This window comes from Eleutherodactylus coqui, chromosome 1 (assembly GCF_035609145.1).
Source record: "Eleutherodactylus coqui strain aEleCoq1 chromosome 1, aEleCoq1.hap1, whole genome shotgun sequence".
Classification (NCBI taxonomy): domain Eukaryota; kingdom Metazoa; phylum Chordata; class Amphibia; order Anura; family Eleutherodactylidae; genus Eleutherodactylus; species Eleutherodactylus coqui.
The window spans coordinates 289,402,541-289,416,294 of record NC_089837.1 but is presented as its reverse complement, the minus strand read 5'-3'; the positions used below and the strand labels follow the sequence as shown (position 1 = coordinate 289,416,294).

Here is a 13,754-nt window from a genome sequence, read left to right as displayed (position 1 = left end):
GAGGGGTGTTTAATCTCAATGTGTTGGCTGAATTGAGTATGCGGGCTGGTGGTATACGAACAGGAGGGAGGTGATGTATGGTGGCACAGCGCGATGGACAGCTTTGTGGGTGAAGGGGATAAGTTGGAATTTAGTTCTGTAGTGGATGGGTAGCCAGTGCAGCGCCTGGTATAGTGCAGATGCATCTAAGAAGCAGCAGGATAGGAAAATTAAGGCTAGCTGCCACATTTAGTATGGATTGGAGAGGGGATAGTCTGATGCGGGGAAGGCCAATGAGTTACAGTAATCGAGTCAGGAACAATTCAGGGCGACAACGAGTGTCTTTAGCATGTCCAGGGTGAGAAATGGCTGGATTTTAGCAATATTTCTTAGGTGCAGATGGCATGTTTGGGCCATGGATTGGATGTGGGGGGTGAAGCAGAGGTCTGAGTCCAGTATGACCCCAAGACAGTGGGCGTGCTATTTGGGGGTTATTATGATGTCAGACACTGGAATGGAGATGTAGGGGGGAGGTCGGTTGGAGGGCGGAAAGACGAGAAGGTTAGTTTTATAGAGGTTACGTTTGAGAATAAGCGAAGACATAGTATTAGAGACAGTGGACAGACAGTCAGTGATATTTTGGAGGAATAGTTCAGAGATGTCGCTGGAATAGGTGTATAACTGGATGTCATCAGCGTAGAAATGGTATTGGAGGCTAAATTTGCGGATGGTTTGTCTGATTGTGGCTGTGTTGATAGAGAAGAGGAGGAAACAGACGACCGCGAAATAGGGGACTCCAACAGCAAGGGGGAGTGGAGAGGAGATAAAGCCAGCAAAGGAGAGGCTGAAAGAGTGGTCAGAGAGGTAGGAGAAGAACCAGGAAAGAGCAGTGTCCTTTAGGCCGATAGAGTGGAGCATAGTGAGGAGGAGGTCATGTTCAACAGTGTCAAACGCAGCAGAGAGGTCGAGGAGGATATTGAGCGATGATCGTTCAGTGTAAATGCAAAAGAGTCATTTACTATTCAGTCACTATTCATTATCGCTGACTTTCAGTCAGCATGAAAAAAAACAAAAACACATCGCTGGATCGTGGGCTTGTCGTTCCGTATAAACGCCCCAGCTCAGCGCTTCACATAGGAGGTAAAGCACTGAGCGAGAAGCCCACGATCCAGCGGTAAACTCTGCCATAGCGGTGACATTCGCGCTCGAGCAGTCGTTTAGCCGACTGTTGGCCTGTGTAAAAGGGACATAAACCTAAAAAAAAGTCTAAGGTTCCTTTAACATGGTATGACAGTCATTCAAGTGATTATTGCTTCTGTGCTTTCACAGAGGAGCAAATAGAGCTAAACGAATAGAGAAGGAGCAGACCGAAGATCGCTTCCAGCCGACACATGAATGCTTCGCTGAATGTTCTCGTGTTTAGAAATTTAGAGGCCCTTAACGCTCAACGATAACACGGTGCAACAATTTTTTAAAACATTTTCACAACAGAAAGTAATTGATATGTTTTTGTAAAATTAAAACCTGCTGATTCCACTGGTAACACTGAATAATAACAGCACGTCTCACTTTCAACTTACAAATCATTTCCTTTGTTTAAGATGATAATAGTTTGGACGTGCCGTAATATTACTATTCGACTGTTTTTGGTGGAAAATGATGCTTAGATCTTGACGTCCTCCTGTAAGAAACATTACTTTCTCTCTGTAAGAACCAGCAAAAGTCACCCATCATATTCGGATTGTACTTCCCTTTGTAACAGTCTTCAATGACTGACATGACTTGTGTGCGTAATACGCAGTGAATAGAACCCATGGATTTCAATGTATAACTGTGTAAAAAAATATGCAGCATGACCTTGTTGGGGCGTATTACACACTGCAATAAGCCATTGAAGTGAATGGGCAGGCACAAATACGCAGTGAGTACACAGGAAACCTGCTTATTTGCACACCATTATGTTCTTTTTTGCATGCGCAAACTTGCAGTGTATTTGTGCACTTAAAAACATCCCAGAGCAGGCGTTAAACGCGGGCATAAGAGATTTTTGGTCATGCAAATACATACCGCATTTGCATGACTGAAATGTGCCTACATCCATGGGAATGAGCCCCAATAGTGGCTCCTATAGTAGCCTCAGTAGTAATAGGGACCACCACAGTGGCCCGAGTAGTAATAGTGACCTCTACAGTTGCCTCAGTAGTAATAGTGACCCCCACAGTGACCATAGTAGTAAGTGTCCCCTATACTGGCCTTAGTAGTAACAATATCCTCTATATTGGCCCAAGTAGTAATAGTGACCACCATAGTAGTCCCAGAGATGCTGCCCAGCCAGGGGCCAATAGCATCCCTCCCATTGGATCAGGAATAGGTATTCCGGTGATATGAGGCACAGGCTTTATTGCAGAAGGTATATCTGGATACAGAATTTTATCTTTCAGTTTACTGGAGAAACCTTTGGTATTTGTCATGCAGAAATAACAGTCAGTATGGTGGGCTCTTTGTACTCGCCATAGAATCTAAATGGCGAATGGCGTTATATTCTTGCCTTTCAGCCCCTGTTTGAGATGAGTGTTACATGACACATAGATGATGTGTGGTGCCACTTCTTATCTTAGTCACGAAGCCTTATTTAGAAATACTTGTAATAGGCCCAATTTACCAAGGATGTTATTTTCCTCCGCTGTGTCTTTGTTGTGAACTGTCCGCAGACATAGCAGAAATTGTCTGGGTTGTTCAGACATCCACACCACTCAGGCATATTGTTATTAAATTTTGAAAAATTGTTCCAGTCTAACCACTGACCTGTAAAAACCCAGTTCATGAATTACTACATACTGGTGAATGATCCGCAGCATTTCTGCCACGTGGAAACATACCTTATATGTTACATAAACCTACCCTTATAGTGTTCAGTCAGTGTGCAGTGTGTAACAGCAATTGCAAAATAGTTGCGCGATCACTTTTGTTCTATTTACTAAGCAAAGTTATAGCAAGCCTACTGGATTCATTGTATAGGCTTATTTCCAAAATATAGAGTACAACGGCAATTGGATTACATTATTGCCCATAACTGGAAAACCTTACGTGGCAGAAAAAGAACGGATATATGTGAATTCAGCGCACTAAAGTTACTATGAGCCGCTTATCTGCTACAAAAATTGTGTTGCACAGTGTAATTGTTCAGATTCTCACTGGATTGCAGACATCTTAATGATAATGCTTCAGTGTAAATGCAGGCAGCCACCGAACGATAATTTTTTTGTCCTTCAGTTTTGGTAGTCATAAAAATAAAACCATGAACGGTCTGTTAAACAGGCAGATGTTCATCTATGAACGACTGCTTGTTTACTGTGAATGGAGGCGGGTGACTGGAGCGATTTCCATTCCACATTGTCTCCATTCACTGAGCAATCCTCCCACCTGTGTGAAAGAACAGGAGCAATTATCGCTGGGATGACTGTCAAGCTGAATCATCCAACAATCATCCCATGTAACGCTGCCTGCACAGGAACCGATTTGCATTGCAGAATCTGGGGCGGGCATCCACACCGCGGATCCGTAGCAAATACGGTTCATAGCATGGGAAAGTGCTTCTTCCTGCACATTGATGGAAATGAATTGCGGTTTCTGCGAACGGAGGAAAAAAAATCGCAGCATGCTCTATTTTTGTGCAGTGTCCACACAGACGGCTTCCATTGAAGTCAATGGAACCAGTCCAACCCGTGGCCCTTCCGTAATTGACACTGCGGAAAGGTCGCAGGTACCCACGTCATCACCTGGTGACGGCACGGCAAGAATAAACATTTAGAAAAAACAAACTGTACTGTGCATGTCTGATGGCAGCTCGCCACAGTTCGGAGAGGAGAAATGACAGGTATGCAGGGTCAGATTCCGCTGTGGGCTCCCGCATGCGGAATCCGACCTGTTCGTGTGCAGGTGGCCTGAAAGGGCCTTTAGAGCCCCAGCAAAATAGCTTATCTCTCAAGGAACAAAAGGATTGGGTATGGAAATTCAACATACATAATCGTTCTTTCGCCCGCATCCCTGGAAAGATAACCCACCCTCATATACAGTAGACAGTTGTATTGGCAGGTTCAGATGATTAAACTGCGCATTATAATGTTTAATGCCCCTTTTATACAAATTGATTCTCATTTAAACACGACAAAAAATGCAGAATGGCTTGCGTTTAGCCATATCGATTATTATGCTCTTTCATTTGGTTGAGCGACAATCCTTACATGTAAATGGACCTTAACTCTTAAGCTCTTCAACACATGTGTAACTGCGAGTTAGCTTGAGTGCAACAGTCTGTAGAGTAAGGATGTAAATGATTTACATTTGTGTATGCTGATAGTGCCCTCTGGTGCCAGGTATTGAAAATACACCTTCATTACAATGTATGTTCAAGATAAACGGTCACGTATTAAGCGCTGGGCATTTTCAACCCTACATGTTAGCAATATTGCAAAAGTCGCATATTTTTCTTAAAGATGTAAACAAAAGTCAAAAACATCTAGAGTGAGGCCTTTATTTTCAGGGCCTTCAGCATCTCTCGAGTCATGCACATACGTACAAGCTGCATAACTACTGTACATTCTAACTGTGACAGATTCTCTTTAACCACGAACAAAGTATGTAAATATTCATGTAATGTGATTTCTCCATGACCAGATAGGAAGATATACTTTAGTGTAGCAGAATACACTACGAAACACTCAGTACCGTCTATCAAAATATATTGTTACTTCTTTTCTAACCTGTATAAACTAAAAATAAAATTGTAGGTAAATAGTTGAAAAACAAAATTACTTAACAGATGAAATGAAAACCGGGGGGTGAATATGTGTACATTGGTCAAAAGTTGGGAGCATTCTTCAGTACTTGCATCCAGACTGAATGTCCTCCTACCTCTCTTAGGCCGCTTTCACACGGCCGAGAAGATCGCATGAGATGTGTGTGGTGTGAGGGGAAAAAAAAAAAAATAATTTGTGTCGTGTCCTATCTTTGGACATTCCCTCGGAATGCCGCCCCATTGCAGCGCGTGCGAGGTGCATGCGATGCAAGGCTTCCCATTAATAACAATGGGAAACACTTATAAATCATCCGGCGTGTCTGACTGCCGCATTGGGGGGTTGCTACTTCCCTGAAGTGATGCAAAGCATAGGAAATAAAAACGCCTCACATCTTCGGGGAAATGACATGTTGACGAGCACGATATCGGGCTGTTATCGCAGTCGGCAGTGTGAAGTTAGCCATAGGCCTCCTCCACATGGGTGACACTGTGAGAAAATTGCAACGATAGCGCATCGCTAGTCCATGCGATATCGCTGCGTCTTCTAGCGACTTTGCAGCATCACATGCGGGGATTTTTTTTGGGGGGGGGGGGGGGGGGAGAAGAGTGGGGTTGTTGAAATACAAGCCCTACCCGGAAAATAAGTTGTAGCTGAAGAAAAAAATAAAGTATACATCTCCCCTCCTGCGCTGTCCGGGGCGCTGACGCAGTTTCTCTTCATCTTCTGGTCAGGGATTGAAAAATCCCCGCCTCCTGGAAGCGCTGGCTGTGATTGGCTGACACTTGGCCAATCACAGCCATTCATCGAGCACTGGCTGTAATTGGCTAAGCATCAGCCAATCACAGCCAGCTCTGTCAGGAGGCAGGGATTTTTCAATCCCCGGCCAGAAGATGAAGAAGGGAAACAGTGTAGGGACCCGGTCAGAAGCTGTGGTGGTGGAGAGCGCTTTCAAGGTGATGTATGTGTTTTTTTTTTATTTTTTCGACAGCTAGGGCTTTGATAGTAGGATTTCCTACTGTCAAAGTTACGTCCCACGACAATCGGGAAACATGGGCTACAAAACCTCACCAGTTGCAGGCATATCGCCAGACCCGAAAGGTTTGTGTGTCGGGTTGTTGCATGCTACAAAACATCGTATGTGTGAAGGAACCCATAGGAAAGCATGGGCTTTACATGCATGCGATTTGTAGCATTGTAGCAACGCAACAAAATCGCATTACTTTGTCACCCGTGTGAACGAGGCCTTATTCCAGGGTGTTGACAGGCGACTGAAAGAAGAAAAAAAAACATCTACTATTCAACATGGATATGAGACCACTCCAGCCACTCACTGACTTTACACCATTTGAAGCCCTCCATTTTTATCCCTTTGTTACACGCATACTATTTACATTCTAATTGCACATACCTTGTGCGTTTAGGAAGTAACTAGCCACCCACACATGGCAGGTATTTGTCAGCCGACACCCACCAACAAAGGCCGCAATCAGAAAGAACTCTGATTGCAGCCCTAACCCCTTTAAATAACTGTCAGTTCAGAAAGTGGCATATAAATGTCCCGATATGTTAGAGGTTCTAAGGCTTTGTCTTTCCATTGCCTCTAAGAACCTAATGACCCATCTATTCTGAGATAACCTGGTATCAAGGAAAGTACTGAGGGCTGATATCTGCACCCTAAGGGTAGCTGGAGCTAGACCCCCATCGAACCCCTCCTGCAAGAAGTCCAAGATGACTAGGATATCTGGGGATAACGACTGACTGTTTCTTCTCACACCAGTAATTAAACCTTCTCCACACTTTAAGATAGATAGCTAGTGCTGTCCCTCCGACTTAACCACATAATGGAGACTACCTTCTCAGACAGTCCACTTCCTAGCAAAAATGGATTTTTTCAGAATCCATGCAGAGAGGTGCCGATTTTTTAGGCCTAGATGTGTCAGAGGACCTTGAGAGAGCAGGTCTTGGATCTTTGAAGTAACTGGTTACTGGACGCTAGTCATCCTCATAACGGAGAACCAACTCCTCTTGGGCCAGAATGGTACTATGATATCAGGGTGCACTACTCCTTCAGAAATTTCTGTAAAACTCTTGGAATGAGTGGGACAGGGGGAACCGCATATGCCAGTCCTCAGCCCTAATCCTGAGATAGTGCATCCACTGCCAAAGGATGATCCACGGGATTGAGGGAAAATAGTTTTACCTTCTTGTTTTTTCTGCTGGCAAATCTATTTTTGGAAGTCCCCATTCCTGTATCAGTTCTTGACACATCGACTGGGAAAGAACCACTCCCCTTGTTCTATTTTGTGGCGGCTCGGGAAGTCTGCTTTTGTATTCTGGCAGCCTTTTAGGTGAATGGCTGATAGGGATTGTATGTGGCGTTGGGCTCAGAATTTTTTTTTTCTCTGCAATACTTTGAAGAGAGGTGACTTTGTAAACCCCCCCCCCCCGATGGTCAACATATGCCACTGCTGTGGCGTTGTCCGATAAAATTCTTAAGTGTAGTCCTTTGGTCAGCCCTTCCGAGTGTAGAGAGCCCTCCAAAATCGCATACAAATCTCAGAAACTTGAAGACCAACTCCTCACCATGTTTCTTGAAAATAGTGGTCCCGTATCTGAGCCCCCCACAGGACTCTGGTGTTGAAATGGGCCCATGCTACTGCAGCAATACATGCTATAAGTTTGCCCAAAAAGAGACATTGCTTTCCTTATTGGGCAATTCCTTACACATACGAAGGATGTTACGGTGGCCTAAAGCTCCTGGGCACTGTCTACCGGCAAAAAAGGAACTTTGTTTTATGGAGTATAGGATTACACCCAGGAATTCTTTTTCTTTACTGGGATACAGATTGAATATTTCCCAATTTATGATCTAGGCTAGCTGTTGAAGTAATTGGATCATGACTTAGAAGATTTTGTTTGTCTGAGCTACTACCAAAATATCGTCGAGGTGTGGGATGGAGAGGAGGGATCCTTCTCTCAAAACAGACATTTGCACTGCCACAACTTTGGTAAATATGAGGAGCAGATGAAATCCCGTAAGCGAGACACCTAAACTGAAAGGGTCTCATCTAACCGTTCCTCCTCAACGCAAACCTCAGGTATCTTTGGCAATCTTGATGTATTGGCACATGAAAATATGTTACTGAGATCTATTGTGGCCATAAAAGGCTTCCATTTTTTAAATCAAATTTTCACTGCCGACTTCACACCTTCCATTTTGAACTTTCTGTAGACTATGAGATTGTTTAGCGGTTTTAAATTTACAATTACCCTGTGTTTCCCTAATGGTTTTCTGACCAGGAAGAGTCTGAAGAGTGTCCTTTTTGAGTCTCTAATGGGGGTACAGCACCCAGCTTCAGTAACTCTCTGACACCCTGTGCCAGTACATTCTCCTTAGACCTGGCCTCTGATGTAATGACAAATCTTTGAGGTGGGGGAGAAATAAATTCTATTTTGTATCCTTTGTCTATTATTTTTGTTATCCAGGGGTCCCCTTCAAGAAGGTTGCACTGTTGTGAGAAGGACGGCAATCTTGCCCCCGACCCAGATGGCGTCACTATTTCTGCCTGTAGGATGGTGCTTGGTTGGGGTTAAAGATAGAAAAACCCTTCCCCCTGCCTTCTTTGGGATAACTCCACCTTCCCGACTTCCCTTTGTCCCTATATGCTTCTGGCTGAGGGCCTGAGGGATGAAAAAAGGTTTTTCTTTTTGTTTCTATTCTGGAAACCCCTCTCTTTTATCTGAGGCTTTTTCCAGAATATCGTCTAAATAAGGACCGAATAAGAACTACCCATGAAATGGTAATAAGCAGAGCTTGTTATTTTAGCCAAATAACTGTCCTGGTCGTATTGGAGAATGCCACTGTGCGGGCTGAAATTTTAACGGTCTCTGCCGCCACGTTGGCTAGAGAACTTGTTGCCATTTTTTTAAAACTGGCAAGCAGTCTAGGATTTCTTTCCTTGGGGTTCTTTTCTGGATATGTTTATCCAGCCGTTCTAACCAGGTATCCAAGGTTCTTGCCCCGCAGGTGGCTGCAAGCCCTAGTCTTAACACACATGAAGCTGCTTCCCATGTCTTTTTAAGCAAGACCTCCGCATTTCGATCCATAATATCTCTAAGCTAAGTGAAATCCTCAGACGGTAGGTTGTGTGTTTTGCCACCTTAGCCACAGCAATATCTACCGTACTGACTCCCAGGCTGCATAGTTCTCCTCAGAAGGAATACTCTTTTAATCCCCTAGGGAAACAGGACCCTCCGGCTGGTTTGTCCCACTCCTGAAAAAAAATCATAACTTTATTAAAAAGAGTGGGAATACCAGAACTGCAGAATGTGAACTGGATACAGGAGCATCAATGACCCTTCATAATGAAAGTGTTATTTAGCCAGACAACCTTTTCACCTATTGTGTACTGCCAGCAAACTTTGTTTTCCTACCAGCCATCTTTGTCTCTTTGTATATTAGGAGTTAATTGGTTTTGACATTCACTCATGGACCTTTTGCACGAGACGATAATTGTTCAGATTCCCGTGCTCCCATGGGAGTTTGAACAATAATCGTCCCGTGCAACAGCATGTAGTAACAAAACGACTGAACGAGCATTGCTAAGGCCTCATGTCCACGGGCAAAAGAAGAATTAAAATCCGCAGCGGATTTTAACTCTTCTCCTGCCCGCGGATCCGCATCCCATAGGGATGCATTGACCACCAGCGGGTAGATCAATACCCGTGGATGGTCAATAGAAGTGATTTTAAAAAAAATGGAGCATGAAAAAATCTGGACCATGCTCCATTTTCGTGCGGGTCTCCCGCGGGGACGGCTCCTATTGAAGCCTATGAAAGCCGTCCGGATCCGTGGGAGACCAAAATCAGAATATACTCACCTGTTCCGGATCTTCCCTTCGCCGCGGCTTCATCTTCTCTCCGTCGCAGCCGGATCTTTTTTCTTCGGGCCGGCGCATGCGTGGAGCACGTCACCGACGTCATCATGCACATCCGCCGGGCCGAAGAAAGAATATCCGGCCATGACGGAGAGAAGATGAAGCCGTGGCGAAGGGAAGGAGGGACCCGCGGGGGAGGAGGGACCCGCGGGGGAGGAGGGACCCGCTATGGGGCCTGATGGACATGAGGCCTTAGTCATCCAGTTTCTACATGCAGAAAACTAAACGTGTGCAAACAGCAACGCTCACTTTTGAATGTCCGTGTGCTAACTGTGAATGGAGGCAGACAGGTGGGTGTGGGTGTGTGTGTGTGGGGGGGGGGGGGGGGGGTGGACACTCACCAGACTACTCCGCCTCCATTCCAGCGATACTAACTGGGATGAGTGTCAGGCATAGTTTGCCCAACAGCTCGTCCTGTGTAAATGGACCATTAGCTGCACATTCCTTAAAGGGGTTGTATCGCGCCAAAACGGGTTTTTATTTTTCAATAGGCCCCCCGCTCGGCGCGAGACAAACCCAAGGGATGGGTTAAAAAAAAAACAAAATATATATATATATATATATATATATATATATATATATATATATATATATATATATATATATATATATATATTATATATTACTTACCCGAATCCCCGCTCTGCGACGACTTCTTTCTTCCTTCTTCAAGATGGCCGCCGGGATTTTCACCCACGATGCACCGCGGGTCTTCTCCCATGGTGCACCGTGGGCTCTGTGCGGTCCATTGCCGATTCCAGCCTCCTGATTGGCTGGAATGTGACGGGGCGGAGCTACGATGACGACGCGGGACCAGCTCTCCGGCACCAGCGGCCCCATTCACCAGGCAGAAGATCGGACTGCGCAAGCGCGTCTAAAAACGCCAGAAGACAGCGAATTTAGACGGATCCATGGCGACGGGGACACTAGCAACGGAGCAGGTAAGTGAATAACTTCTGTATGGCTCATAATTAATGCACGATGTATATTACAAAGTGCATTAATATGGCCATACAGAAGTGTATGACCTCACTTGCTGCCGCGAGACAACCCCTTTAAGACAGTGACCAGGTCATGTTAAGTGCCTCTGTAACTGCTAAGAAGAGACCTCTCAACTGATAATGGCTTTATAGTGTCTCATTGGATATGAAGCAAAAATAATTGTATAAAAACAAACCCTTATACACCATTGACGATGCAAAGGACAGGTGGTGCCCACAATAGAGTAAAGCAGCTCTTGACCTCTTTATGTCAACGATATGCAATTGTCACAGACACTAAGTAGGATAATTTTTTTTTTCATTCTTGTTTGTATATCGTCTTTGTATCTCATATGAGACCCGTGCTGGATCTGGACACGTAAGAAAATGCATTTTTCAGTCCATGTCTACGGGCACGAATGGATTCCGCTGCGGGATTCATCAGATGGAATTTGTGCATGCAAGTGGACATTGGGCCCAAATCTACTGTAGAACACACTTGTTTCATGCTTCTATTTAATCACATGTCAAGCAAGGGCAGTTTTGATTAGCAAGGCCCTGAACAAGTTTTCAAGTGTAAGGCCCCCTGTCCATGGCAGTTTATTCGCTGGCAGTAAACCCCCGGCGAATCACGCCAGCCGATGCTTCCCATAGCATTGCTATGGAAAGCGCTGGCACCTGTCCACGAGCGGAGAATCACTGTGATTCTCCGCTCGTGGCGGGCAATTCGCAGCATGCTGCAAATTGCCCCGATTCTCCCGAGGTCAGCCGCCTATCTATTAGATAGGGCTGACCGGCGAATATTCGCCGGTGGCTCCTGCTCCCGGGCGGTGGCTCCCCCAGCGGAGCTTCACTGCGGGATACCGCATCGCCCGTGGACAGCCGGCCTTAATGTTAATTTCATAGGCATAAAATACAAATTTGCCATTAAAAAAAAAAAACAATACCTGGATATGTGTTGTTAGGTCTACCAATAAACACCCCACTTCTGCTTCAAGACAACACAGAATCCCAAGTGACACAAAACACACAACACAAGGAATTGAAGGTTTTAACAGAGTTATTATTAAACAGTATACTTATACAGGTAAACATCATTTGGGAAACTGAAAAAAGCAAGTTAGAAAAAAACCCACATGGGATCGGCAGTACAAAGGACGATTAGATTTTCTCTTTTGGCACTGAGTTCCCAAGTCACTTATATTAAGGCACTTACGATCTCCATATCGTCAGTCAACTCAGTAGTTTGCAGACATTGTTTGCAACTAGTGTATATGTACTCATGTACTTGAGTGCACAGTTTGAATATACACAGTATGTAGGCTTACATTTTGCATAGACTAGAATTTAAAGAATAATTAAAGTTGTTCTCTAGATACATTATAACAACAAATAATTACATATTATTAGGTTGAGATTTCTTCCCCATTATCTCCCGAGTGGTCCAGACAGTTTATCCTCAAACCGCTGTGTCATAAGGGCATATATTTCCCACTGGATCCAACACAGAGACAAAATTGCAATAACAGAAAACAAAATAGATAACTATAATATATGCATAGAATAGGACCCCACCTGCCCAATGTGAAATATAGCAGGTTATATATAAATCCAGACGTGTTCATCTGCATTGATAAATCAGTTTTCTATTTTCACTGCATTAGGTATCCAAGACATGATACCGTACATTATGATCATATGATAAATATAGAAACACATGATGATAAATTCCACCAATGATCATTCCTTAACTATTGAAACGAAATTCAAGGTAAATTAAATTTAAGGCACAGTTACTTTAAAATTTATCTAACAAGTGCAAATATGCATTTCTTCTCAGGAATGTTCACACCACAAGGACTAGATTACCTATTCACTGTCCAGTTGTAGCACAAAGACAGTCACATGATTGTCATGTTACGCACATGTGAAAATACTCTGTTTCGCCAAAGCCTGTCTTCTGTAGGCCAAAATAAGCCTCGAGTATTCCCTCTACTAAAAATTTGCAAAGGCCTTTTTTTTTTAGCTACAAGGATGATTTTTTTTTTTTATTTCTCCTATAAATGTTTAAGGGAGAAGTTAAAAACAGCAAAGTATCAAATTAACCCTATAGCTCAAGAAAAAAAAAAAAAAATAGAAAAAAAAAACACATTGTCACATATATTGTTTTAAAGAATGCCCATAGGTAAGGGTATATTACAACAATATTAAGCATTTTCTTCTATTATAAACCTCAAACTGATATCTGCAGACACTTTCTGCAGGATGTTCTGGTGGCAGTGAAACATACATGAGTCTATAGTCACATCAGTAATGGAGGTTTCATTTGGAGGCTCCACCACTAATTTCCAAGAAAATCCTGGCCAAGATAGCACAGCATGCTGTGCTATTTCGTCTAGGAAAATGCCGGACAGAAACCAAACAGACCCCATTATAGTCAATGGGGTCCTTTCAGTTCAGTCATAAGATCCACTCAGCCAGTAGTTTGCATTTGCCTGCCCCATAATGGAGCAGGAAAACAGAAACTACAAGCAAGTATGAAAAGTCTAAGCCTGAAAAAAACTCATGCAGTTTTTGCTGCAATTCTGTGAGCCGAAGTCCTAATTCAGCAGGAAGCATAAGTTGTTCTTTTATATTTCTCATTCCTTTTGAAGGAGTCAGAAAACTGCATTAAAAAAAATATGCATATTTGATTCTGGACTAATACAGATCCCACAGCCCTATCCCCATCGAAAATCTTGACATGTTTAATCAGACCAATCATCTTCATCAAATTCCGAAGAGTCATCTTCCGAGTCGCTGTACTCTACTGCTATACGACGAGATAGGATTGTAGCCACATCATTACCTCCAATGTCTCGCTTTTCATGCTCCAGCTGTTCCTCCACCTTACGTAGCTGGAATCCTGGACAAAGTATATAGGAAAAAAGAAAAAAGGTCAAAAACCAGAACTGATAGACCAGATTTGACAACAGAATTGTACTATTATAAGCAGAACACAGTGCAAAGTGTAATTACAGGGTCTCTGCAAGAAAATAAACCCCACACCATAATCCTCT

At 43.7% G+C, this 13,754-nt stretch overlaps 1 protein-coding gene across 1 annotated transcript in view; it reads right to left on the bottom strand.

The window, feature by feature from the left end:
- Window positions 1-11,737: 11,737 nt before the first annotated feature.
- The window catches only part of WASF2 (WASP family member 2), a 33,885-nt gene continuing 31,868 nt past the window's right edge, over window positions 11,738-13,754 (bottom strand). Inside the window, exon 9 of the mRNA XM_066572786.1 lies at window positions 11,738-13,600. Coding sequence (XP_066428883.1) covers window positions 13,443-13,600 — 158 coding nt within the window. The 3' untranslated portion in view covers window positions 11,738-13,442. The remainder of the gene's footprint in view (window positions 13,601-13,754) is intronic.